Raw genomic sequence first — 27,947 nt, 5'->3', positions numbered from 1 at the left:
TGGGCCCTACTCCCTAGGTTGCTGTGGTGGTACAACCAAGCACTAGTACAGTAAGTGGCACATAGTAAGCCTGTCTAAGTATTGGCTATTAACATGACCCATTGTCCCTCATTTTAAAGTAGTCCTGAGGCTCAGAGCAGAAAAAAGCCCTGTTGTTGGTGGCCCACTTAGGCCAACAGTCTCCTTTTCCACCTGATGGCTGCCCTTTGACTCTGCTTAATTAGGCCTCAGCTGTATGCTATAAAGCCCCACCCCTGACTCAGAGGGGCATTTAGGGAAGAGGGGGAGAGATCTTCTCCTCAGGCAGACCCTGGGAAGGGGCTGCCTCCCCTCCCCTTTAGGCACTCAAGGTTAGAGAAGAGCAGTTTCCTTACCCCCAGGATAATCCTTCACACCCTGCCCTGCTCTAGGCCCAGCCTGAATGCCACTTCCTCCTCCCTGATCCTGCCTCCTACAGCCCCAGAAGGGAGTGCTTTCTCCCTCCACTGAATTCATTCCCACAGCACTAGCTCCATCTCTCCTGACTGGCTCACCTCTCTGAACTACTAATCAGAGCAACCAGAGTGCCAATTTCTCTCTGCATTCTTCTACCCCTACCTTACCCCCTCTCTGCCCAGCCCAGACCTGCTTCCAGCTCCTTTGGTGGCTTGAATGAGTGAGTGAAAGGGTGAGGGGAAGGAATAAATGAGAGAACCGAAAGAATAAGAGAATGGATGAGAGAATGGACAGATGGGTGGGTTGATGGATGGATGGGTGGGTGGGTGGGTGGGAGACTAGATGGATGGATGGGTGGGTGGGTGGGTGGGAGACTGGATGGATAGATGGACAGATGGACAGATGGACGGATGGACGGACGGATGGACGGGTGCATGGGTGCATGGGTGGATGAATGAGCTTCGTAGGCTCAGGGTTCCCTGTCCAAGTTCAGGTTTGGGGGTAACCTGTGAGTCAAGGCCTCTGAGGCAGGGCTAGAGGAGGGTCAGGTGAAGTCTTGGGGAGAACTGTAGGATGTCAGCCAAGTGGGAAGAGCCTGTGGCGGGGCAGCCTCTGCTGGCCTTCCCACCAATTCCAGGGGTGATGGACATGAAATATATATATACCTATTCCCTGGACCCTCAGCCTTTCCAGAAGTCTCCATCCTAGCCCCACCTCCTAACCCCACCTACTCCAATTCAGGGTCCCAAATACAAGGAATTACCCACTGCCCTCCCCCAAAATGTCAGGCTTACGCCACCTAACCCTCAGCCAGGTGCCCCCTAAAGTTCCCTGAGAATATTCTCTCTGTCCATCCAGCCCTCCATTCTCACCTGCCAACCAAATACCTACCCACCCCTCAGGCCTAGCTCAGGGGTTCTCAGCTCTAGTTCCTCATTATAATCACCTGGGAAGCTTTTAAAACTTAGTAGTGACCAGTCTCTCTGATTTAATGCGTTGGGTGTGGCTTGGGTACATTTTTTAAAAGTTCCCCTTGGTTTGAGAGCTAAGGATCTAGTTCAATTGCTACCTTCTTCCTGAATCCTTCCCCCCTCTTCATGAAGAACTCCTCTCTCCCTCTGCTGGGCCCACCAGGTGGGTGCGACCTCCTCCTAGCACTGGCCTGGCCCCTCCTGGGAGGGTCATTCATCCACACACCTCTCTCTCTCATGCTTCTACCAGGATGTCTCTAGGGGCAGGCTTGTATCCTCTCCTCTCCCTAGCCTGGGCTCAATGAACAGGTGTGGGATTAAAGTACACGGCAGCTGTCCCCACAGGCTCTGCCCCCACCCCATCTCCCGCCTCTATCCTTCCCCCCTACACACTTTCATTGCACAACACAAATATATCTGAGCCAGAATGACCATATCATGCAGGAAAAAGACCCTGGGCTAGGAGGCAGGGCACCTGGATTCCAATTCTCAATCTGGCCCACCCAGTGTGCTAAACAGTCACTTGCCCTCAGGGCTTCATTTCCCACCCACCAAACAAGTGGTTTGCACCAGATATCCTTTTGGCTTCTCCAACTGTCTGCCCATTTGGACCCTTCCCTGCCTCAGTCTCCCCAGTTGGTGGGCCTTAGAATTGACTTGCTACCTCACTACACTAGCATTGGGTTAGGGCTGAGCAAGAGCAGGGCTGGAAGGAAAGGTCTGCAAGGCCAAGAGAGGTTCCATTAGCAGGCAATGTTCACTGAGAAGCAACTGGCCAGGGAGCTAGGGCCCAGTGGGACTATTACATCTAACTGGACTGCAGATTAATCAAGTATTTAAACAGATGGTACTCCAAAGAGTTCCCCAGCAAACAGGGGAGGATCTGAGGGGAAAAGTGGATCCCTCTGTCCTGAGTGAAAGCCCAATACTCAGCCTGCTGTAGAGCCGGCCCACCAGCAGCTGAGACATAAGTGAGGCTGGGGAAGTCTCCAGGGATGCCTCTACCTGAACACCCTCCCCCCTCCACACACACACACACATACACACACACTCAGACCCTTCCCCTGGCTTTACTGGGAGTCAGGAAACTGAGGGAGCCTTTGTTCCCATCTGCACAGTGCAGGAGGCAGGAGGTTATGGGGAACCACTGATTCTCAGCCAGGGGCCGTTCCACTCCCTTGGGACACTGAGAAATGTTGGGAGGTGTTTTTTGGCTGTCTTTGAGATCAGGCAGTGTGAGTGGCATTTAGTGGAGATGGGGCTGAGGATGCTAAATGTCTGCAATGCATGACTCTGCCTGGCACAATGAAGCATTACCTCTCCCCAGAGGCTACCAGCAGCCCCAGGAGAAGCACTGCACCAGACAGCCTTCAGGACTGGGGTTGCTGCTGCTGCTTTGTTCTCTGACTTCTGGTGGAGTAAGCAAAGCAGGTGGCAAAGGTCCCCCCACCTCCTGCCCTGGGTTGACCAGGTGCTGTCCAGATCAGCCACTGGCAACAGCTGTGTCCCTGCTGCCACCAGGCTCAGGCTGCCTGTTAACAAGCTGTCTGACAGCTTCTGCCTAGCCCAGGCATCAGCTCTCTCCCAATCCCCATGGGAGAGAAGGCAGCCACATTCAGCCACTCAGAACAGCCTGGCAGGCCAGCCCGAAGGAGGGTGACCCCAGTGTCACTGCCCAAAGCATATCTAGGATTCCATCATCCCAAAGGGCTTTCTGAAGGACCCAGGGACCAGTGGTCTCCAACACTCTCTAAGGAGCTGCGCTAATGGCTGGGAAATCAGTTCCAAAGACTGCCTGGGAAGTGGTGGGCATACCACGCCCTCCCCGCCGCCCCTCTCACCAGGGGAGGAGTCGTTCAAGCCCATCAGGTCATTTGCCCTCTGGATCTTCTCCAGGCACACGGCTTGCTCCTTCTTGAAGATGCAGTCAGAGTGCATGGTGGTGACCTGCAGGAGACACACAAATGAGTGGGTGGGAGGGGCCAGAGAGGTCCATCAGCAAGCCTGGCTACCTAAGCCCCAGGGCAGTGTCCTATGGAGGAAACGTAGCCCAGAGAAGATGAGTAACTTGTCCAAAGTCACACAGCTAGCAGACAGTAGAGTCAGGATTCAAACCCAGGAAACCTGGCTCTAGAGACCACTAGGCTACTACTGCGCTTTAGGGGAGCATGCTAGAGGTAGGGGAGAGGATAGACTGGAAGTGCATCCCCACCCCTCTGGGGATCAGGAAGGAGGCATACTACCCAGGAGCTGCAGACAAGGCATCCAGAAAAGTCCAGGGGTAGCTTTCAGTAAAGGGCCTGCTCGCCTCTCTCATTTACTCTTGTCCCATTTTACCGAAGAAGAAACTGAGGCTCAAAGGAGTTAAGAAACTCCTGCCCAAGGTCACACAGCTGGGTAGTGAAAGATATGAATTCAAACACAGGACCAAATGACTTCACAGCCCCTGCTTTGCTATCAGGACAGCAGCCTCCTAGTGCTCACTTTAACTCAAAACTCCAGTGCAGGGATGGTTCCGTAGGGGGTATCAGTGAGTGCAGATCCGGCCCAACCCTGACTATTCACAGATGTGTAGGTGGCTTCTAGAAGGAGGGAGGGGCCATTCTGTGGTCACACAGTGAGTCAGGACTAGCACCCAGGGTTCAGAGAACAGCCTCACTCACTGCTGTTCTGAACTCCCAGCTTAGGTGGTGGTGCCAATGCCCTGGAACCATCCCCCTGACCCTGCTCTTCCTCAGGGAGAGACATAAGCAGTGGACAGGCTTCTGAACTCTAACTGGATAGAGCCTCATGGGTTGGACAATGGAAGATCAGAAGGGCCTTCTGAAGCCCTGGTCAGGGTGGCTGCATACAGTTGAGCAGGACCTGCCCTGCACAACTATAAAGGTGGCCAGTCACATCACCATCATAACAGATTTACAGGGTCTTGAGTAAGGGGTCCCTTTTTTAATTCTCACAAAGGCATTGTATGGTCCAGTGGTGATGCTGCCCCTGATCAACCTAGATCCCAGAGACAGCATCCAGGTGAACAGAGCTTGGCCAAGAGCACACAGAGACAGAGGACTTTCGGGGAGGGGGCTCCAGCTGGTGGTGGTGGGAGGGTCCTGGCCCTTACCACAGGCAGCAAGAAGAGAGCAGTCAGAGAGGTCTGCAGGACGCTGGCGGCCATGGTGCTTCTCAGGCAGGAAAGGAGGTGCAGGTCTTACACTCCCGCAGCTGCTGCCCAGTCCCCAGGTGTCTCTAGGTTAGAGAGAATGGAAAAGCATGACTCCTGCGGGTCCAGTGCAAGAGGGAGGGGCAGAGACATCCTGGATCCAGCCAGCTCCCTTTCTCATTACCCCTTCCCTACCTGCAGCCAGGCTTTCAGCCACCAAGGGTAATCCCACCTCCATGCTTTCATCCATGCTGTTCTTGATTCTTCTGTATGTCAAACACTTGCTGAGCACCTACCCTATGCTGGGCACCATGGATACAGTGGGGAGCGAGGCTAGCCTGAGCCTCCATCAGTCTAGTAGAAGAGTCTGGAATGGCTTTCTCCTCTACAGAAAATACATTGTCCCCCCCAGTATGTTCATTCTCCCCTTCTTCCACAGTGAGAGTTGCAGCTGGGGCATGTGTGTCCACCTAGAGACTGCCAGACTCTCTTGCTCTCGGGTGTGGCCATGTGATGAAGTTCTCACCCGTGGAACGTGGATGGAAACGACGGTACCACTTCTGCACCCCATGTTCATAAGGTCAGTGCATGCTCTCCACTTCTACTCCTTCCTCCTCCCTCCATCCCAAGTGCTGGCCCAGCTGTGACCGTGCAGACAAGGACTACACCTGAGGGATAGGAGTGACATTCGAAAGGAACCAGGACACTGAGTGATCTCATGGAGCCAAGCTGTTGCATCACCCTGAATGGCCTCCTCATGTCCAAACGGTTCCGTGAGAAAGAGATAAGCTTATATCTGACTTAACTCACATTAGAGGGCCACATCGTTACAGCTGCCTAGCCTTGTAGCCTAATAAATACACCCTCCTTTCACCCTACCTCGACCAACTCATCCTGCAAGAGAAAGCCTTTAACACCATGCTGTACAAAATGAAGTAAACGCAGGACTGCCTGGGGGGGGTCTGTGAGGACTGGAGAGCTGGAACTGTTAGTGACGACCAGACTGGTCACAGAGCAGGAGACTGGGGGAGTGCGGGTACATTCCCAGGGAAGAGTCTGCCCTGCTCCTGAACTCAGTCATTAATGCATATACCCTTCAATCCAGAGATCCCACATCCAGGTGTCTACTCTAGAGAAATATTTACATGTGTGTAAAAAGAAATGCAGTAAAATCTATGAAAGCCGGAAGCTCTGTAAGGCGGAAACCTGTCAGAGAAGGAAAATGCAATGGGAAAGTGGTAAGACTGCACTCCGTTAAAGGCAGAAAACTTGCAAGACCCAGGGGAAAAAAAAAAAAAAGTCCTATCGAGTTTCGGTTCTCACAGGTTTCACTGTATCTGTAAGCAGACTCGCTGCAGCACAATTTAAAATAACCACAGCAAAATGGGGCAGCAAAGTGTCCACGATGCAGGCACTGTTAACTAGGACACGGCGTGGCCACACAGTGGAATACTAGGCAGTTGTTAAAAAGATGGAGCGGGCCGTATCAGGGCACCATGAGCCCACAAGTGCCTGTTCAGGAGGCATGTGGGGTTAGAGCAAACTCCTTCACCTGAGTCCCCACCACCTGTCCTGTCATCCCCCACCAGTGGGCAGAGCTGCCATTACTCCCAAGTCCTTGGTCCCCCGATGCTCTGCCTAGCCACACTTCCCTCCCTTTCTAGCCTTGCCTCCCTCACATTCCCTCCAAGCTCAAGCTGGTGACAAGCAAGAACCAAAAATTAGACAGAAAACTGGCTACAGGAAGGCTCCACAAATGGTGGCCCTCGTCTTAGCTGTCCCCTCCTCTGCCTGCCCAGGCCTCACTCAGAGATGCTGAGGAAGGCCTTGGATGTTCCCCAGGAGATGTTCCGGGAGGCCCAGGGGGCCATGGGCACCCCAATGCACAGCCCACACTGGACACTCAGACCCCAGCCTCTATACCCCATGTAGGCCCTTCAAGCCGCTTTCCTCTCCAGCACTCTGTCCTGGTGGCCACTGGCTGCCTTTGGCATGAGCTCCAGGCTCTGGCCTCAGCAATCCCCAAGGGCTTGGTCACCTCCACCACCTTCACCAGCCCAAGGCCCTACCAGCAGAGAGATGACAATCCTGACCCACCTGGCTGGAACGGAGGAAGGCCTGGCCCCACTAACCCTCAGCAGAAGCTGAAATCATCCTGGCCAGTGAAGGGTCAGGGAGGTTAACGCAAGGCAGAAGTGGTCTAAGATCTGGGCTTGCCTCTCTTGCACCTTGGACAACCACAGGTCAAAGGCCAGTGAGGCCTGAGGTTAAAGAGGTCTCCAGTCTGGGCAATGCCCTACCCCTTGTGCCTCCAGCACCCTCTTTAGCTGCTCTGGTTTGGGGAGTGCAAGCAAGTTGGTCTGGGTTCTGGCCCCATCGTGTGGCCACAGTCTGGGCCCTCTGCTTCTTTGGGTCTCAGCTCCCTTGGCTGATAGAAGACCTCCTTGTCTCCGTTCCTTACGGGCCTACTTCACAGCTAGCAGGGCCCAAACAGGAGGAGGAGATGAGAAACGGGTACATAGCACATGCCACAAAACGGACATACAGTGCTTCCTTCCCTGATGCCACCAGAAACAGCCAGCCAGCCCAGTGTCTGTCTCTTGGGAGAGATCTCTGCCCTGGGGCAGAAAGAACACTTCCTGGAGAAGGAGACTTGACGAGGTGAAACCAACACTCCTTTCTCTCAGCAACAACCAAGAAGGCAGCAGCAAGACCCCTTTGGGCCTTGGCTCCTCCACGTGGAGACTCGCCACCTCCTCCCCTGCCCTGCCCTGGGTTCAGACAGCTCAGCTCATGTGGCGCCAGGCTAATACCCAGCCCAAGTGAATTAGAATCAGGTGTCATCATTGCTTAAAGCTTCCAGATGACTCTCCTATGGAGAGGATTATAAAGCTTCTGGGGGTTTTTTCTTTGTTCATTTTCTGCTTTTTTTTTTTTATTGTGGTAAATACATAAGTAACAAAACATTTGACATTTCAATAATTGTCATATGTACAGTTCAGTGTCATTAATTATGTTCATCCTGTTGTTCAACCATCACCATAACCATTCCTGAATTCTTCCCTCACCTTTAACCGGGTCCCCTAAGCACTGAGCGCCCTCCGTTTTCCCTCCCCCGCACTCACTCTTGCTAACCACTAATAAACCTTGATCTCTGTATACCTTCCTATTCTAGATGTTTCATATAAGTGGAACCATATAATACTTGTCCTTTTGTGACTGACTTATTTCACGCAGCACAATGTTTTCAAGGTTCATCCATGTTGAGACACGTACCAAGACTTCATTTCTCTTTATGGCTGAGTAATAGTCCATTGTATGTATATACCACCCCTTGTTAATCCATTCATCTGGTGGCGGACATTGAGGCTGTTTCCACCTTCTGTAAAGCCTCTGTTTTAACCTGTATTAAGACCAAGGGAGTCGACAGAGAAGAGCTAGTGGCCTGAACAGCTCTGGTGGCTCTAGAGGGCAAGCAGGTGGTGGGAGCATGCAGAGAATGGGTTTGCGCTTTGAGGGCTGGCTGATTTCCATTTTCTCCTCTTGTCTCTCTGTCTGTGTCATACAAACACACACAGAGAGAAAGAGAGAGAGAGAAACAGGTCCACGGGGATGAGCAGAAAGCTGTGACAAGCCCACAGAGCCAAAGAGACATTTATCCCCGGAATACCTACCTGAAGGTATCAATGCATATACCCAGGATGGAACACACAAAGGTGAGATTCCTTCAGGAGCCAACCCAACCGCCCCCCCCCCACCCCCGCCACACACACTTTCAGAAACGCAGACATAGGCACACTCACAGAGCAAGGACATGCAGATGCAACCCCACAGCGACTGGGCTGCTCTGATATTTTTATCAGTCTTTATATATGACCAAGATAAGGCACACACACTTACACGCTCACCCCACAAAGACGCTCCAGTGTAGAGAAGCAATCAGACACATTCAGATTCAGATTCGGGTGTACCACGGAAGTACCCAGACTTGCAGAATGCTCATCACGGTTCCAGGCCTCGTGGCTTCTCAGCCACAGCTGCAGTGGATTACAAACAAGCAGGAGCAACGTCCCCAGCCCCCTCCCACCCCAGCTCCCTGAGTTGTCAGCAGGCTGCTCCAGCAATGATGTGAACCAGGAGAAGGGTGTGCCCCAAGTGAGTGACGCAGGACGAGGGGTTGAGGCACCCTCAGGGTCCTTGACTCCCATTGTTGCCCACTTTCTTCACCCTCCCCCAACCCACGGTACAGTCTACCTCCTGCACAAAATGGACAAAGACACTTACTCACCAGTTCCGAGGTTGTGAGAGAGTGCCTGGGAGCCCCTGGGCCTTTGCCTTCCCACACCCCATCTCAGCTCGGGGACCATCTTATCCAGCCTCTCCAGGGCATGATCTCTTAGCCCCTCCTGGCACTCCTGCTCCCACCCCCACCCCAAGGCCACCCTACACCATTCCCTGTGGATAATGCTAGGTGACTACGATCTTACCCCGCCTGCCCCAAACCTATGCTCCTCTGGGCTACCAATATGGCTCCTCTGCCCCAGGACAGCCCTCTAGGATTTGTCCTCTGGGTCTGCCATTCTCAGCCTTCTTAGCTGTTCTTCCTTCTCCATATCCCAGCTACCTCCCTCCTCTGGACTCCCCCAACCTGTCAGTGACACCCTCATGGGACAGGGAACAGGGCTGGGCCCAGCCACTGCAGCCCAGGGTGGAGTCCTCCCCTCCCTGGGGATGGACAACAGTCTCTTTCAGCCCAGCTAAACAAGCAGCTTAGAAAGACCTGGCCACCCAGTATCCCCTGGCACTCATTATCTCGTTCTCCCTGCCTGCCTGCCTCCCTGCCTGCCTGCCTGCCTCCTTACCTGCCTCCCTGCCTTCCAGCCTTCCAGCCTCCCTCCCTGCCTCTCTCCCTCTTCCTCTGTCAGCTCTGCTGGGGCAGCTGGCTTTTGCAACAGATCACAAACTGTTTAACTCTACTTCCTGGTATTTAGTGCGGTGAACTCAGGGACCATTTTGTCAGTTTTTAGACTTATGACCTTGAGCAAGCCATACCTTTTCTGTGCCTCAATTGTGTCATCTGTAAAATGGGAATAATAGTAATACTTACCCCATAGATCTTACTGTGAGGAGTCTACAAGTTCATATAAATAAACCTTAGAGTATACTTTCTCCTCACTTATCGACTATCTCATTATCAGACATTTCACCTTTACAATAGTAAAAAATCTACTATCAGTGTATTCTGCCCATTAATGATGTACGTCTGGCAGTAACAAACACCGAGGTGAGAGGCAAGAGTAACACTGGCTGTGATGGTTATGTGTCAACTTGGCCGGGCCATGATTTCTCCGTGGTTTAACAGTTATGTAATGTTGTAATTTACCAGTTATGTAATGATGTAGTCTTCCACCATTTTGTGATCTGATACGGTCATCTCTATTTTCGCATAATGCCAATTTCACATAACGACCTGGTCTTTGTAACCTAACCATGTCGATAAGTTAGGAGAGGGTGTATAGTATAGCCTGGGACCTGGTGAGGGCCTTACATGTGTTAACTATTACCGTTATCTTACTACTTTGGGTTCAACCTTTTAGAACCTAATGGAATACTGTCACTTCTACCCCCACAGCCCTGTGTCACATTCAAAATGAGAACAGCAGGCTTTACTTGCTAATGGTTAACATTTATTAAACTCTTTTCTGAGCATTAAACTTGCATTAACTAACTTAACCTTCCCAAAACCTAAGAAGTAGGTACTAGCATCATCCTCGTTCTATAGCTGAGGTGAATGAAGCACAGAGAGGCTAAGCAACTTGCCCAAGGTCACACATCGAGTATGTGGTAGAGCTGGGAAGTATACCCAAGCAGTTGGCTCCAAAGCTTGTGCACTTCATCCCTACAGTCCTGCTGCTTTCTGTTACCAGTAAGGAGAATCAGCACAGAGCCACAGGTACCCATTTAGTGACCTGCCTCATGCTTTTAGGGGCTGGTCAGGCCCTCTGCTATCTCCACCCACATTTCTCTATCTGAAGCATCCACCATAGGAACAGTCAGTTATAGACATGGCATTTTAGACATGAAATGGACTTTAAAGGCCACATTCCCACGGTACAGCTGGGTAAACTGAGGCCACAGAGGAGGTGACACTTCCCAAGGTCACACAGTATAAAGCATTAGTACCCCACCAGGCAGCAAGGGTCTGTATGGCAGATACCTGGACTGGGGGAAGCTCAGGGACCCCAAAGGCACACGAATCCCCCTTTCAGACCCAGGAAGGCCCACCCTCCTCAGGACTTACAACCCCAGCGGTACCCAGGGTGGGACGTGACAACAGACCCATGTCCTCCTGTCACCCACTGCACCAGGCAGCTGTCCTGCACACGTGAAGGCAGCATCATCAGGCTGCACACGAGAGCAATGACTTGCCAGGTTTGCCAACTTTCCACTTCTCTGAATGGCAGGGGCTCACAGATCCTCTAGCGATCCCCCCATTGCCGCAAACCAGGCAGGGACCTCTGCAGCACCCCAATGGAGGGTGGTCTGGCTCCTGTGCTAGGAAACTCAGCCCTCTCCAGCAGCTGGTCCCTAGGCCCTCGATGGGCAGCTGATGTCCTCCACGTCCTGGCCAGCCCTGAGAAGTACATGCTTCTTTGCCTAGTGGAAACTCACAGAGGTGGAGGACAGCACCTCACCCTCCCTCTCCCTTGGGCCACACGGCCCTGGGTCCCTCACCTGCCCCTCATGGGACTGGGACCACCTGAATCACCTCCTGTGGGAACCCTACAGCTGTTCAGCACCCCTCCCTTCACAGGACAGCACCAAGACTGCACACAAGACAGAATATGGCCCAGGGGAAGCGGACCACTCACCCCCTTTGCTCTCAATGTGCTCTTTTTATTAGTGAAACCTTAGCATGTCTCCTCTGAACCCCTGGCTTCCTCCTCAGCTGGAAGGAGGAAGGGAAGGCTGAAAGTTGAAACCACTGTCCCCTGCCAACTCACCCTTCAAACCAGGGAACTGAAGTTGTTTCTGGGAAGGAAGGAAGGAGGAGCCTCTAGAATCTATTTCCTTCACAAAGAGGCCAGAACGGTTAAAGGGCAGAGCCAAATGCCTGGGTGAGGAGTGTCTCAGCAGCCATGGGGTTAATCATCTATGCGGAGGCTCCTCTTTGGTGTTCAAACCTTCCTCCTCCAGAGCCCTGACCACCTGGGTTCTGTTCACAGTAGGTGACAGGAGCCAGGGCACAGGAAGGGACCCTGATGATGATCTCACCCAAGCCCTGCATTTCACACAGAAGAAACAGGTTCAGGGAGCCTAGCTCAGGGCAGGGAAGGGCCAGGCTGCAGTACACACGTGCAGTTGGAGTTTGGGCTCCAGGAGACCAAGAGACCCTCCCAAGGTCACGCTGTGAAGTCCTTCTCTCTGAGTAACGAGGAGCCCCTCACACACTCAACAGTACAGGGATAGCTCCTGTCCTGGGGGATTCGTGAGGGCTCTCCAAAGACTGAGCTCCCCTGGGCCAAGCAAGAGGAAAACAGAGGAGAAAGAAGGGAAAAGAAGAGCAGAGGATAAAAGTTGGGGGGAAGAGAAAGGCAGGGAGAGAACTGATGGAAGGGGGCTGGGAGGCATGGGAGGGAGAGCAAGGGGAAGGGAGAGGAACAAGAAGTCAGAGCCAGGGGAGGCAACTGTTCGTGGATGATTTATAAGATAATGTCTCCTGAGCATCTACCCAGCAGGAGACATGGCTCCACCTTATGGACTGAATTGTGCCCCTGCCGAAGATATGCTGAACTCCTAATCCTTGTACCTGTGAAGCTGACCATGTTTGGGGAAACAGGGTTTTTCTTTGCAAATGTTATCAGTCAAGTTAAATGAGGTCGAACTGGAGTAGGGTGGGTCCTAATGTTAAGCCCTTCTGAGCAGTGTTTTATAAAAGGGGAGAATAGACAAGAAAACAGGGTAGCACACGGCGGGCGGAGGGGGGGTAAGGGAGGGGACAGATACCATGTGACCACAAAGGCAAATGCACCTAGAAGCAGCAAAGGAATGCTAAGGATGGCTGGCAGTTACCAGGAACAGGAAGGAAGCATGAAACAGCCCCTCTCTCAAAGCTCTGAGAAGGATTTGTCGTGGTAGATACCCTAATACGGACTTCCAGCCTCCAGAACTATGAGAAAACGAATTTCAGTTCTTTGAAGCCACCCATTTTGTGGTCTGCTGTTATCTCAGCCCTAGGAAGCTAAGACACTCCAGGAGAGGAGGGCAGGCCAGGCTGCCAGCACCTCTCCATTCACACCCTGATGCCTTGTGAGCCAGCACTCTCTTCTGGGTGGGTGAGCCCCTGAAAGGACGTCCAGGCCCTGGCCCCTGGGACAGGAGCAGGCACTCTGATGGATGCCTGCTGGATAATTTGAGAAGTGACTCGGGGCATGGCAAAATATAAGAAGGTGGGAGAGAGAGTAGAGGAGAGGGTGGAAGGCTCTGGTGCCAGTCCCTGGAGCCCACGAAGCTGAAACGGGCAGGGGCACTAAAGAGTGTTCCGCTTCCTGTTGAGGTGATAACCTTCGGAAGGCTGGGAGCAGAGTGGAAAGGGGAACTGCGGGCAGAAGACCCACAGTGGATGCCGATTTCTGTATCCAGGATAGAGGCAATGGGGCCTGGGCAGGACAAGGGCAGCTGGACTAGAAAGTTGGGGACAGAATCCAGAGGCGTCGGAAAGGAGGAGGGAGAGAAGTTTGCATGGCCCACCTCTGAGGAGGTAGGAGAAAGAAAAGGTCAGGAGGGGGCAGTTGGGAGGGGAAGAAATACAAGGTAAGACTTGGTTTACTGCACAAATCTGAAATCAGAAGCTGAGTAATTCGGAGGGGCCCACGAAGCAGCCATGTATTTTTTCTCAGGCAACCCTCCCCGGTGCACGTTTGTCAGAAGGAAAGGTGTGGACTGCTAAAGCAACGCATGGAATCTGCAGAGAGTTGGGATGAGAGTGTCTGGCTAGCCTTCAAAACTAAAGTGTGCCCCCAAACACCACCTTCAGGAAGCCCTCCCAGGCTGCACCAGCCCCGCTGACCACTCCTCTCCTCTGAGCTCCCCCAGCCCTGAGATGATGAGCCTGGGCAGTTTCAAGTCTTGTCCTATCCATTGTGAGTTATGACTCTTGTCTGGAAACAAGGGGGGTAGGCCCAGGTTTCTCTCTGGTCTCACTCCCAGTGGAGGTGGGCACACACCTGGGCACAGAGGGTGAATAGGAGAGGGACTCAGGAAGTATTTGGTGAGCTCAAATGACTTCACTCAGTTTTTTATTCATGAATGTTTTTCCCAGCTGTCCTTAAAAAAAAAAAAAAAATCAAACCCATTGCCGGAGAGTCAATTCCAACTCACGGCAATTCTACATGTTTCGGAGCAGAACTATACTCCATGGGGTTTTCAGTGGCTGTAACCTTATGGAAGTAGATCGTCAGGCCCTTCTACCATGGTTCCACTGAGTAGATTCAAACCATTAACCTTTCCGTTAGCAGCCAAGAGAAAACTGTACCCCCCTCCCCCACCCAGGGACCTTAGGGATCCCTAGGGTGGGAGATCTATCCCACTGGTACAGTGGAGGCCTATCTGGAGTAGGGTGCTATGGCCAGGCTCGGAGCTTCTCCTTGGACTGACCCATTACACAGATAGGCATCTGAACTCCAGGAAGAATGGAACAAAATATTCAGGTGCCAGTGGCAGCTCTTCGGCTCTCAGCTCCAAGCCTCTCCCTTCTTCAACCATTTCTCTTTTCTAACCTTACGACCCAGAGATCGGCAAATCCTTCCTGCAGGCCATATTCAGCCTGTCACCTATTTTAGTACAGCCAGCAAACCAAGAATGGTTTTTGCATTTTTAAATGGTCAGGGGAAAAAAATCAAAAGAAAACTCATATTTCATGACATGCGAAAGTTGTATGAAATTCAAATTTCAGTGTTCCAAGTTTTATTGGAAGCTAGACATGCTTATTTGTTTACACTACAAGAGCCGCTTTCAAACTACAAGAGCAGAGCTGAGCAATTTCCATAGAACATATGGCCGACAAAGCCAAAAATATTTATTATCTGACCTTTTACAAAGGAGCCCTGGTAGTGCAGTGGTTCAAGTGCTCAGCTGCTAACCAAAAGATCAGCAGTTAGAGCCCACCAGCTGCTCCTCAGAAGAAAGATGTGGCACTCTGCTTCCATAAAGATTTACAGCTTGGAAACTCTATGGGGCAGGTCTACTCTGTCCTATAGGGTCACTGTGAGTTGGAATCAACTCGATGGCAGTGGTTTTTTGTGACAGACCCTTTACAGAAAAAGTTTGCGACTCCTGGTCTAGCCTCATGCAACACACACACACACACACACACACACAAACACACACACACTTCCTCCATTCAACATGTATCCGGACTTTTCTATAAGGAAAATTTCTGTGGCCTTCCTTGGGCAAATGCCTGTGGGTGCCCAGGTGTGTCCAGATCTGTGTGAGAGGGTGTGTCAGGATGTCCATTTGTCTTTCTGATGTGTTTGTCTCTGTTTTGCCCCAGCTCCCTGGCAGGTGTCATGGGAGGCCTACATGCCTCCCTAACAGTGTGTCACTCCCTCCCTGTGTGTCACTGCGGGGGTGGCTGTCACTGTGTGCTTCTGACGGCATCCACACGTGGCACAAACACGTCGCAGCTAAGGAGTTTCCAGCTCCAGGTTGCCAGGCAGCTAGGCCACTAAGCTCAACCCGTCCAGACCCTGAAGTCTCTGACTCCTCTGTTCAGTGGGGGTCGAGGCCTCCAGCCCCTCCACCGTGTAGAAAGCCCTCAGGCAGACCTGACTGGGGCATCAGGCCCCTTCTCACATACCTCCCCAGGACAAGAAACTCACTGCCACCCTAGGCATCAGCTCCCCGGTAGGTGGCTCTCAGGTACACAAGGCCTTCTGGCACCAAGCTGAGCCCCTGCTTCTGTGCTTGGCACACCTCGACTCTGTCACCTGGCAGGCAGCACAAGGCACCATTCACTATCAGTGTCAGCCTTCTACCAGTGGAATCTTCATTCCTGGGAGCTCAAGCCCGAGGCCATGTCCCCATGTAGAAAGCCACCTTGTGGCCTTAACTCATGTCTTTCCTACCTGTTAGTGGCACATATTGATTGGTAAATACACATTTTGTGAGCTTATTTATTCAACACAAATTGAGGGGGTGTTCCACAGGAGGAGCATGGTAGAGAGGAGAGGCTTAGAAAAAAAGGATGGCCCCCAAGTGTTTCTCCAATCAACTCCCTGCCAGCCTGAACCTTACACAAAATAGGACAGCCATGTACCCTTTCAGGCTGGATGGCTCCATAGAGGCTCCCCACAGACAGCTCCCCTCGCTGTACACATGGGTAACAGACCATCTGTGGCAGAGGAGGAAAGGGACCAGGTCTCCTTCCACCTCCCTGGTCACCCCACAAACACACTTGTTGATGAATTGGTTGGAAGATCTGGCTCAGGGCCTGCTCCAGTGTGCTCTGCCTCTAATTTGTATGTTCAAATTTCAGCTGCTGTCCAGACTGGTGCCTCTGCCTGCCCTCCCCAAGGTCACTGGGGAGCAGGAACCTCAGGCTCAGCTTAGGACTGGGGGTTCCACCAGTCCCACCTGTACCCAGCACCAAACTCAGATTGGAGCCTCCTGAGAAAACCCGGGTGCTGTCTGCTGACCCCACAAATGCATGGACATAGTACCCAGTCCTCTTCAGACGCTCACTGCCACCCCAGGCCTGTATCCTGACCTTCAGGACGCCTGGCTGCCTCGGCCCAGACTGCAACCCCAGGCAACCTAGCCTACACAGACTGTGTCACCCCTCCCACCCTCCCTGCCATACCCACAGGGCTGCTCCCAGGAAAAACCAAATGACTATGTCCTGTTTTTTTGTTTGTTTTGCTTTGTTTTGCTTTTTTTGGGGGGGTGGCTTTATGGAGCACTACAAGGCTGGGGGAGGCAAAAAGGGAGACTGACACATGGGCACTAAAAGCATAGGAATGGTCCCAGAATCAGTAGGGCTCCGCCACCCCACTGGAGGGTCTTCCAAAGGGAGCCTGAGCCCCTTCCAGTGGAAAGGCACCACTCCCCAGCTCCACCGTGAAACGCAATCCGTTTCCGGCTAAGCTCCTTCATCACGGACTAGCTCCATCTCGTAGGGCCCTGGTCCCCTCTGACCTCCACCTCCACCCCACCTGTAAGGTCCTGCCTAAGATGTGGCCTCTGCCCCCTCCCGCAGCTGTCGAAGGAACCTGTGCCTTTAAGGCGGCCAGCAGGGGTCTGGCAAGGGGTCTTGGGCGCCCCACCTCAGGCGCCTTTCCCCAGCAGGCCCCCTTAGGGCGTTTCCTCGAGGGACCACCAAAGCCCGGGCATCCCAACCCCAAGCCCTCCGCACCGCAGGGAATCGAGGGACGGCGCTCTTTTGCACAACCCCGAATGTAGCACCACAGGAAGGCATTCTGCGCTAGCTAGCCGCAATACCCTCTAACCAGCACATCTCTTGCCCACTCCATTAGGGTGACAGTATTCAGCCCCCGAGGACCCTCTAGCTTCGCTTTCCCTATCCGCGTAGGATCGTCCTTTCGTCTCGGGGTGAGGGAAACAGGTCGCTCTGAGTCCCTTCGGCCGCAGTGCCCTCCCCGTCCCTGGTGCTCCCTTCGCAGCACGGGAAGGGGCGTGAGGTACTTAGGCCGACCCCATCTCCCACGGGGTCTGCAGGGATCGGTCGTCCCAAGCACAGCCCCCAGAATCAGACATTTTTTGGAGGGGGGCGGTCAGACTGATACACAGATGGGAGCAACATTGGGAGGAGGCTTCATTTCGGATTCAGGAGATGTGCCCCGCGCTGGCCCTCGCCCGCGCGGTCGAGGACGCGGCTTGCGGAGACCGCCAGAGCTGGAGTAGGGGGTCAGAGGTCCCTGAGGGACGAAGATTCTGGAGCCGAGACAGGGGATCCGTGGTGTGGAATGAGCGGCGGGGGTGGCTTTTACCTGGTCGCAGGGGGCTTCCCCGCTGGACTGCGGAGTTGCGATCGGCCTGGAGCCCCGGTTCGCCGCCGCCCGCCGGACCCGCGTCCGGGGCGACTCTGCGGGCAGGGCGCGCAGCGGGCGACCTGCTCCCCGCGCCGCCCGGAATGGAGAGCGTGCGTGTGCGCGGAGAAGCGCGCGCCGAGTCGGGTCTCCGCGTCGGTATGTCGGGGGCGGCCGGTGTCCGTGTGTCTGTGCGCGGCAGCGTGTACGTGTGCGCACGCGGGGACCGCGCTCGCCTAGAGCCTCTGCCGCCGCCGTCAGTCAGCGCCGGGGGCCGGAGAGCGGCGCCCCCAACCTGTCCGCCCAGCCACCCAGCCGGCTCCGTCCTGACAGAGAGGCGCCGCCTCCGCGGCGCAGGCAGGCTGGGGGCTGGAAGGAGGCGCTGGACCACCGCCTCCCCCCGCGGACCTCTCAGGCCGGGGGCTCGGGTGCAGGCCAATGAGCGCGCGGGGGCGGGCTTAGGGATGGGGAGTGAGGGGGAGCCAGCCCGGACCCCGCCCGCTGCGCTTGCTTGGCCTCGCGGCAAACACCAGCAAGAGCTGCGGAGCCGAGGCCTGGGGATGAGGATGCGGAGGCGACGGACCCCTCCTCTGGAACAGAGCTTCCGGGGCTCGGGGTCGGGCCTTCCCCGGCGCTCACCGCCCTCCTTCTGACCCTCCCGGAGATACCCAGAGCCAGAAAGCCGGCTTCCTTCTGCCTCTCATGTCCTGAGGCTGTCAGAGCCTGCCCTTTCTCCTCCTCCAGGTAGCCTTCCTTACTCTTTGCCCCCACAGTCTGGGCCTGAGAGGGTCAGCTAGCTTTGGGTGCCTGCCTGGATGTCCTTAAATGTCCCTCACAAAAAGAATGCTCTATGGTAAGAAAAGAGGGGGGTGGGATTACAGGACAGAGGCGACTTAAATAATATGGCTCTAGAGTTGTTTTTTTTTTTTTAGTTAAAAGCGCTTGGCTGCTAACCGAAAGGTCGGTGGTTCAAACCTGCCAGCTGCTCCGAGAGAGAAAGGTGTGGCAATCTCTTCCGTAAAGATTACCCTGTAGGACAGAGTAGAACTGCCCCATAGGGTTTCCAAGGAGCGGCTGGTGGATTCGAACTGCTGACCTTTTGGTTAGCAGCCTGAGCTCTTAACCACTGCCCACCAGGGCTCCTCCATGAAGATTACAGCCTTGGAAACCCTATGGGGCAGTTCTGATCTGTCCTGTAGGATCCTTATGAGTTGGAATCATCACAAGGGGTTTGGTATTTTTGATTTAGACTGCCTGGTCCTCAGTCCCCGTGGAACCACAGTCCTGGTCTTGACAGCAGTACTAAATAAGAATGGGACATGCCTCCCATAGTAGGGTTGCCAGCTCTGATACTGAATAAGTTACTATTGCTACCGTTACTGTCATCTTGTGCAACCTCCTGCTAGTAAAAAAAAAAAAAAAAAAAAATGGGTAAATAGAGGCTTAGAGACCTAAACAGACCAAAGTCCTGTTGCCAGTGGATGGTGGAGCCAAAGTCTGGCTAAGAGCAGTTATCCACTTCCAGGCGAGGTACTCACCCCTCTGTGCCCCGCAGCTGCTCCCCACCTACTCTGAACTGTTTGTTCACTACCCCAGGCTCCAGCTTCTTGAGCACCCACTTCATATCCCCAAACGTGAGTTCTGCAAACACGCTATGTCCTTCGCCGTTGAAGTAAGATCTTGGCCAGCCTCCCTGTGGGCCCATGTCCTGAGTGTGGCACCTTGTTGAGAACCCTCAAGGAGGAGAGAGAAGAAGGAGACTTGGGCCTCCCCTTGGAGGACTTCCCTGACTTCTCTGAGAGGACCTGTGGGTGGGTCATGAGTCAATAGGGAAACTTTAAAGGAAGCACCTGAGGCCCAGAGAGACATGAGTTCTAAGTCCACAGAGGAAGCTGAAGCTTTCTCTTCACTGCCCAAAGGTGGTGCAAAGTTTGCACTCAAGTACTAATGGAAAGGTTGGTGGGTTCTAGCTGCACCACAAAAGAAAGGCCTGGTGATCTGCTTCCATAAAAATTACAGCCAAGAAAACCCTACAGAGCTCAGTTTTACTCTGTAACACATGGGATCATCATCGACTTGTCAGTAATGGATTTGTTTTGTTTTGTTGTTTTCACTACTCAGTGAGCACTGGCCCTGCTAGAACACCACATTGCTGGTCTTCATGACTCACATTCCTTTCAGCCCAGGAAAGCTTCCTGGAAGAGTAAAATCCTAACCCTTTGTATCAACAAGGGAGCACCTAGATGGCACAAGTGGTTTGTGCTCAACTACTAACCTAAGGATTGTTGGTTCTTACTCACCCTCAGTAGCTACTGTGGAAGAAAGGCCTGGTGATCTGCTGCCAAAAAGATTATAGCCAAGAAAACCCTAGGGAGCAGTTGTACTCTGTAACACGTAAGATAACTATGAACCATAATAGACTTGGCAGCAATGGGTTTAGTTTTTGGCTTGGTATCAGCAAAGAATGAGACCCTATTCGAGGAGAAGTGAGGGCTGGTGGAGAGAAGAGAACAGGGTGCTGTTCTAGAGTCAGACAGACAGACGGTAAAATAGGATCTCCCTCTGAACCTGGCTATATCTCTTCCTAGCTTGGCCCTCTAACCCCTGGAAGCCCACTACCTTCACCTGCCTCTGACACGGATGTTGTGAAGATCAAATGAGATGCTGTGTGTGATAGTGCTCTGTAAACTGTGAAATGTGGTGAGAGTGAAGAAGAGAAACATAGCATGCAGGACGGGGGCCTGGGAGCGTGGGGAGGACTGGAGACCAAGGTCACTACCGTAGGCCTGCTCCCTCTGGAAAAATCGATGTCGGGTTCTGGATGGGTGCCCTTCTGGCTCTGAGGTTCTGCACTCATGTTTATTCTCTTCTCCATACTCTGGGTTCTCCAGGCTTCACTCTGGGTTCTGGATCCCTTGCTCTTTCTGCGTAGCTGTATGCCTTGGTGTGGACTGTGAGCTGGCTGGCCTGGTGCCAGCAGAGTAGGGCTCAGGCCATAAGGCACACCTTCTTCTCTGCCTGTGCAGCCAGTTGGGCAGCAGAGGAAGCCAGCCATCCTCTGCTCACACTCATCCCCTTTACCTCTTCTCTCTTTGATTCAGGACCCATGAGCAGGGGATCATCTCCTAGCGGAACAGACCCCCAAACTGTCAGGACCCCAGGTATACAGTGATATTTATATTCCCAAGGGTACGAGGGGGGCAGAAACCCAGCTCTTGCTCTGCCCACCACCCACCAAGCCAGGCACTGACTTAGTTCATCTAAAATGACATCCACCTGGAGGGGGCACCTCTTTCTAATTTCCAGCAACCTGCTGTATAGCTAGCAGTCCTTGTAGACTTGGATTCCAAGCCCAGCCCTGAGTAGTAGCATTGGCCCAGGTAAGACATGGAAGCAAATATGAGAGCTGGGACTGATGAGGGTTGTCTAGCCCCCTTCTCTGTGGGCTGAGCCGAAAGGGGTAACGGGACTAGCACAAGACAGACAGGTAACTTTCTTATCTGACTAGACACTATTATGGATTGAGTTATGTCCCCCAAAATATGTCTTGGAATCCAGACCCCATACTTGTGGATGTAATCTAGTTTGGAAATAGGTTTTCTTTGTTATGTTAATGAGGCCATAGCACTATAGGATGGGTCCTAAACCTAATCATCAGATTAGACACAGGACCAAGCGTCAACAGGGGAAGATAGATGCCATGTGAAAATTGCCAAGGAAGTAAGGAACATAGGGGCTATACAAGCTAAAAAAGACAAGGATCTTCCCCCAGATTTGACAGAGAGAAAGGCTTCCCCTAGAGCAGGTGCCCTGAATTTGGACTTCTAAGTCTTCTGAACTGTGAGAAAATACATTGCTGTTTTAAAGCCACCCACTTGTAGCATTTCTGTTACAGCAGCACCAGCAAACTAAGACAAGGACTAAACCTGATGCCTGGTGCCCAGTTAGTGCTATGCTGCCTCATGGGCTACCACACAATTTGGGAAGCTTTTGTGCCCCTGACTGTTCCCTGCCCATTGCAGGCATGTGACTCTGGTCTCAACAATCTTGGGTCTTCTTGAACAGAAGCTACACCAATTCTGTATCCCCAGACTGGGCCTCCTCGGGCCAGGGTTTCCCTCTTTTCTGCCCTAGTCTAACACAGTAACCAAAAACCAAACCCATTGCCACTGAGTTGATTCCAGCTCATGGTGACCCCATGTGTTACAGAGGAGGGTTTTCTTGGCTGTAATCTTTATGGAAGCTAATCCCCAGGATCTCAATCCTGCTGTGTGGGTTCAAACTGCCAGCTTTAGGCTAACAGCCAATCACAAACCACTTGTGCCACTCAGGGACCACCAATGTGGTAACAATGCCTGTCTTAGCCATCTAGTGCCACTATAAAAGAAATACCACAAGTGGATCACTTTAACAAAGGGAAATTTATTTTCTCACCATCCAGTAGGCTACCAGTCCAAATTTAGGGCATCAGTTCCAGGGGAAGGCTTTCTCTGTCAGCTCTGGAAGAAGGTCCTTGTCATCAATCTTCCCCCTGACTAGGAGCTTCTCTGCCCAGGAACCCGAGGTCCAAAGCACACGCTCTGCTCCTAGAGCAGCTTTCTTGGTGGTATGAAGTCCTGTCTCTCTGCTGGCTTCTCTCTTTTATATCTCAAAAGAAATTGGCTTAAGACACTATCTAATCTTGTAGACCTCATCAGTATAACTGCTGATAATCCATTTTATTACATTATTGTGATAGGATTTACAACACATAGGGAAATCACATGAGATGATAAAATGGTAGACAGTCATATAAGTGAATCAAGACCTAGCCAAGTTGACAGATATTTGGGGGGGCGGGGGGGGGACACAATTCAATCCACGACAGATGACAAAATGGTGGACAACCACACAATACTGGGACTCATGGCATAGCCAAGGCAACAGACATTTTGGGGGGGCACAATTCAATCTATGATGGTGGCTAAGAAATCAGTTTCATCTCAAGGTCTTAGAACCTTGACCTTCTAACCAGCCACCCTCCCACTCCCCCCCCCCGCCCCATTCCCACCTCATCTCACTGGCTTTGAGAAGGCAGGAGGCTTAAGCACCACCCTCGGGAAAGCCTTTCTCCCAGAAGACCCCTTGAACTGGCTTCTCTCTCTTGGGGAAGAAGGCTGGGTTCTCCTCCCTAGCTTTTTCTACCAGTGCTTACCACCTCAGCTACTTCCCACAAGCCAGCCAGCCAGGCGGGCAACAGCTGAAAACTATGGGTTTTAATTCAATTTTCTGAGACGTGGCTGAGAGAGATGGATGCCAGGCTGCCCTACCCAGCATTCGTCTCTCCAGAGCAGCAGTTCCCTCCTTTGACTCCTGTCCCCCCACCCGCCCTTGGCTGCTCAGGCAGGGAGAAGAGCCCACGTGAGGACACAGAGGTGTTTTCATTGTAGACAGCTGACATTACTGAACATGCTCACTGTGTCTGAGGCCAGTGGTTCTCAACTTTCCTGGTGCTACAGAATCCCCTGGACCACTTTAAAAAATATCCGTGCCCAGGCCTTACCTCCAGAGAGAATTAGACAATTGGTCTTTGGTGACACTTAAGACGAAGTATTTTTTCAAGCTCCACCAACATTGCAAGGTGCATCCCGGATTGAGAATTGCTGCTGAAGACCTCTGCTAAATGCTTTCCCAAGGTGGTCAGAAGCTTCCTGCAGGTCAGATACACCCTACCCCCTGCCCTCACTCACAACAAGGAATCAGGAGGCAACATCCTCATCAGTTGAGAAAGTGTCATCCAGAGCCTTTCCAGTGACCCCAAAGACCCTCACCCTCAGGATTCTTGGGATTCCCCAAAGAACCCTAAATTCTAAGTGCTGCCTTGATCATTTAGCATCCCATTTCACAGGTGAGGAAACTGAGGCTCAGAGAAAGGAAATGATTTCCTAAAAGTTGCAAGGCTAATTAGCGGTAGAGCCAGATCTTAAGACTTTTATTTCTATGACCCCTCCCCTGAGCCATGATAACTCTTAGAAGGGAAGATCCATTTCTAAGAAGTTGGAAAGTGTAGGTGTGTTGGGAGTGGGGTGAGGGAAATAAGAAACTCCTTGAAGTCCAGAGTTAGAGGGTGTCTTAATTATCTAACCCTGCTATAACAGAAATACCACAAGGGATGGCTTTAACGAAGAGAAATTTATTGTCTCACAGTCTAGTAGGCTAGAAGTCCAAATTCAGGGTATCAGCTCCAGGGGAAGGCTTTCTCTCTCTGCCAACTCTGGAGGAAGGTCTTTCTCATCAATCTTCCCCTGGACTAGGAGCTTCTTTGCCAGGAATCCCAGGTCCAAAGGATAAACTCTGGTCCTGGAGCTGCTTTCCTGGTGGTATGAGGCCCCCCAGGCCCCCCGCCCCCCGCTCGCTTCCCTTTCCTTTTATCTCTTGTAAGATAAAAGGTGGTGCAGGCCACACTCCAGGGAAACTCCATTTACATTGGATCAGGGATGTGACCTTAGTAAGCATGTTATAATCCCACTCTAATCCTCTTTAACATAATCTAATCTTGTCACATAAACCACAGGCAGAGATCACGATTTATAACACATAGGAAAATTACAATCACAAAACGGACGACAACCACACAACACTGTGAATCATGGCCTAACCAAGTGGACACACATTTTGGGGGACACAGTTCAATCCACGACAGAGAGAAAGATACATGTGAAGGGCCGAATGCCTTTAATCTCCCTTCATGTGCACAGAAACATTCAAGACTCCAGTATAAGTGCATTCTCAGGCCCAGAGTAGCACACATCCAAATATACGTACTTACTGGTATTGGGGAAGTGATGCTAAAAGCTATGCCACAGGTATTTCAAATACCAGCAGTGTCACCCATGGTGGACAGGGTACAGCAGAGCTTCTAGACTAAAACAGACCAAGGAGAAGGTTCTGGTGGTCTACCTCTAAAAAATTGATGAGTGAAAACCTTATAAATAATAGCAGATGAAAACATTCTGCATCCCACTTTGAAATGTGGCGTCTGGGGTCTTAAATGCTAACAAGCGGCCATCTAAGATGCATCAACTGGTCTCAACCCACCTGGATCAAAGGAGAATGAGGAACACCAAGGTCACATGATAACTATGAGCCTAAGAGACAGAAAGGGCCACATGAACCAGAGACTTACATCATCCTGAGACCAGAAGAACTAGTTGGTGCCCGGCCACAACCGATGACTGCCCTGACAGGGAGCACAACAGAGAACCCCTGAGGGAGCAGGGGATCAGTGGGATGCAGACCCCAAATTCGCATAAAAAGACCAGACTTAATGGTCTGACTGAGACTAGAGGAATCCCGGCGGCCATGGTCCCTAGACCTTCTGCTGGCACAGGACAGGAACCATTCCCGAAGACAACTCATCAGACATGAAAGGGACTGGACAGTGGGTGGGAGAGAGATGCTGAGGAAGAGTGAGCTAATTATATCAGGTGGACACTTGAGACTGTGTTGGCATCTCCTGTCTGGAGGGGGGATGGGAGGATAGAGAGAGTTGGAGGCTGCCAAAGTTTTCACGAAAGGAGAGACTGGAAAGGCTGACTCATTAGGGGGAGAGCAAGTGGGAGTAAGGAGTAAGATATATATTAACTTATATGTGACAGACTGACTTGATTTGTAAATGTTCACTTGAAGCTCAATAAAAGTTAATAAAAAAATAATAATAATAATAGCAGAATATTGTCTAGTATGGTGCTGGAAAAAGAGCCCCCCCAGCCTGGAAGGCATCAAAATACAACTGGGCAAGAGCTGCCTCCTTAAAGTAGAGTTAACCTTAACGATGTGGATGGAGTAAAGCTTTCAGGACCTTCATCTGCTGATGTGGCACAACTCAAAGTGAGAAGAAACAGCTACAAACACCCATGAAAAATTGGAACATGGAATGTATGAAGTATGAATGTAGGAAAATTGGAAGTCATCAAAAATGAAATGGAATTCGTAAACATCCATATCCTAGGTATTATTGAGCTGAAATGAACTGGTATTGGCCATTTTGAATCAAACAATCGTATGGCCTACTATGCCAAGAATGATAAACTGAAGAGAAATGCCATTGCATTCATTGTCAAAAAGAATATTTCAAGATTTATCTTGAAGTACAACACTGTCAATGATAGGATAATATCCATATGCCTACAAAGAAGACTAGTTAATATGACTATTATTCAAATTTGCGCACCTACCACTAAGGCCAAAGATAAGGAAATTGAAGGTTTTTACCAACTTGTGCCGTCTGAAATTTATCGAACAAAGAGATCAAGATGCATTGATAATTATTGGTGAGATTGGAATGTGAAAGTTGGAAACAAAGAAGGATCAGTAGTTGGTAAATATGGCCTTGGTGATAGAAACGATGTTGGCGATCACATGATAGAATTTTGCAAGACCAATGACTTATTAATTGCAAATAACTCTTTTCAACAACATAAATGGTGACTATACATGTGGACCTCACCAGATGGAATATACAGGAATCAAATAGACTAAGTCTGTGGAAAGAGACTATGGAAAAGCTCAATATCATCAGTCAGAACAAGGCCAGGGGCCTACTGCAGAACAGACCATCAATTGCTCATATGCAAGTTCAAGCTGAAACTGAAGAAAATTAAAACAAATCCATGAGAGCCAGAGTAAGACCTTGAGTATATCCCACCTGAATTTGGAGACCATCTCAAGAATAGATTTGACATGTTGAACACTAATGACCAAAGACCAAATGAGTTATGGGATGACATCAAGGACATCATACATGAAACAGGCAAGAGGTCATTAAAAAGACAGGGAAGAAAGGAAAGAGTAAAATGGATGTCAGAAGAGACTCTGAAGCTTGCTCTTGAACATAGAGTAGCTAAAGCAAATGGAAGAAATGATAAAGTAAAAGAACTGAACAAAGATTTCAAAGGGGGCAGCTTGAGAATATACAGTAAGGTATTAATAATGAAATGTGCAAAGACCTGTAGTTAGAAAACCAAAAGAGACAAATGTGATCAGCATTTCTCAAGGCGAAAGATCTGAAGAGAATGTTCAAGCCTCCAGTTGCAGTATTAAAGGATTCTATGGGCAAAATATTGAATAATGCAGCATCAAAGGCAAAAGGAAGGAATACACAGAGTCACTGTACCAAAAAGAATTGGTCAACATTCAACCATTTCAGGAGGTAGCATAGAATCGAGAATTGATGGTATTGAAGGAAAAAGTCCAAGATGCTGGAGGCACTTACTTGTCTATGCCAAGAAATTTGGAAGACAGCTATCTAGCCAACTGATGAGAAGATCCATATTTGTGCCCATTCCAAAGAAAGGTAATCCAACAGAATGTGGAAGTTACCAAATAATATGATTAATATCACATGCAAGTAAAATTTTGCTGAAGATAATTCAGAAACGGCTGCAGCAGTATATCAACAGGGAGCTGCCAGAAATTCAAGCCAAATTCAGAAGAAGACGTGGAATGAGGGATATCATTGCTGATATCAGGTGGGTCCTGGCTGAAAGCAGAGAATACCGGAAAGATGTTTACTTGTGTTTTATTGACTATGCAAAGGCATTTAACTGTGTGGATCATAATAAATTATGGAAAACATTGCAAAGAATGGGAATTCCAAAACACTTAATTGTGCTCATGTGGAACCTGTACACAGACCAAGAGACAGATGTTCTAACAGAGCAAGGGGATACAGTGTGGCTTAAAATCAGGAAAGGTGTGCATGAGAGTTGTATTTTTTCACCATACTTATTCAATCTGTATGCTGAGCAAATAATCCGAGAAGCTGGACCATATGAAGAAGAATGGGGCATCTGGATTGGAGGAAGACTCATTAACAACCTGCGTTATGCAGATGACACAATCTTGCTTGCTGAAAGTGAAGAGGACTTGAAGCACTTACCAATGAAGATCAGAGACCACAGCCTTCCGTATGGATTACACCTCCACATAAAGAAAGCAAAAATCCTCACACCCGGACCAATAAGCAACATCATGATAAACAGAGAAAAAATTGAAGCTGTCCAGGATTTCATTTTACTTGGATCCACAATCAACACCCATGGAAGCAGCAGTCAAGAAATCAAGTGATGTATCTCACTAGGCAAATCTGCTGCAAAAGACCTCTTTCAAGTGTTCAAAAGCAAAGATGTCACTTTAAGGACTAAGGTGCACCTGACACAAGCCATGATATTTTCAGTCACCTCGTATGTATGCAAAAGCAGGATAATGAATAAGGAAGATCAAAGAAGAATTGATGCCTTTGAGTTATGGTGTTGGTGAAGAATATTGACTATACCATGGACTGCCAGAAGAACAAAC

At 50.9% G+C, this 27,947-nt stretch overlaps 1 protein-coding gene across 8 annotated transcripts in view; it reads right to left on the bottom strand.

Annotated features, from left to right (window-relative positions):
• ADCYAP1R1 (ADCYAP receptor type I) overlaps positions 1–17,994 on the bottom strand; it is a 69,878-nt gene extending 51,884 nt beyond the window's left edge. For 6 of the 8 annotated variants that reach the window (XM_049893774.1, XM_049893775.1, XM_049893780.1 and 3 more), the window contains exons 1-3: positions 17,571–17,994; positions 4,522–4,646; positions 3,248–3,353 (exon numbers count right to left, since the gene is read on the bottom strand). In XM_049893774.1, the coding sequence (XP_049749731.1) occupies positions 3,248–3,353; positions 4,522–4,575 (160 nt within the window). In that variant the 5' untranslated portion in view covers positions 4,576–4,646; positions 17,571–17,994. The remainder of the gene's footprint in view (positions 1–3,247; positions 3,354–4,521; positions 4,647–17,570) is intronic. The other 2 variants (XM_049893779.1, XM_049893782.1) reach the window with 1 other exon arrangement.
• Positions 17,995–27,947: the final 9,953 nt, after the last annotated feature.

This window comes from Elephas maximus, chromosome 8 (assembly GCF_024166365.1).
Source record: "Elephas maximus indicus isolate mEleMax1 chromosome 8, mEleMax1 primary haplotype, whole genome shotgun sequence".
Classification (NCBI taxonomy): domain Eukaryota; kingdom Metazoa; phylum Chordata; class Mammalia; order Proboscidea; family Elephantidae; genus Elephas; species Elephas maximus.
The sequence above is the reverse complement of the archived record's forward strand: the minus strand, read 5'-3'. Positions and strand labels throughout refer to the sequence as shown.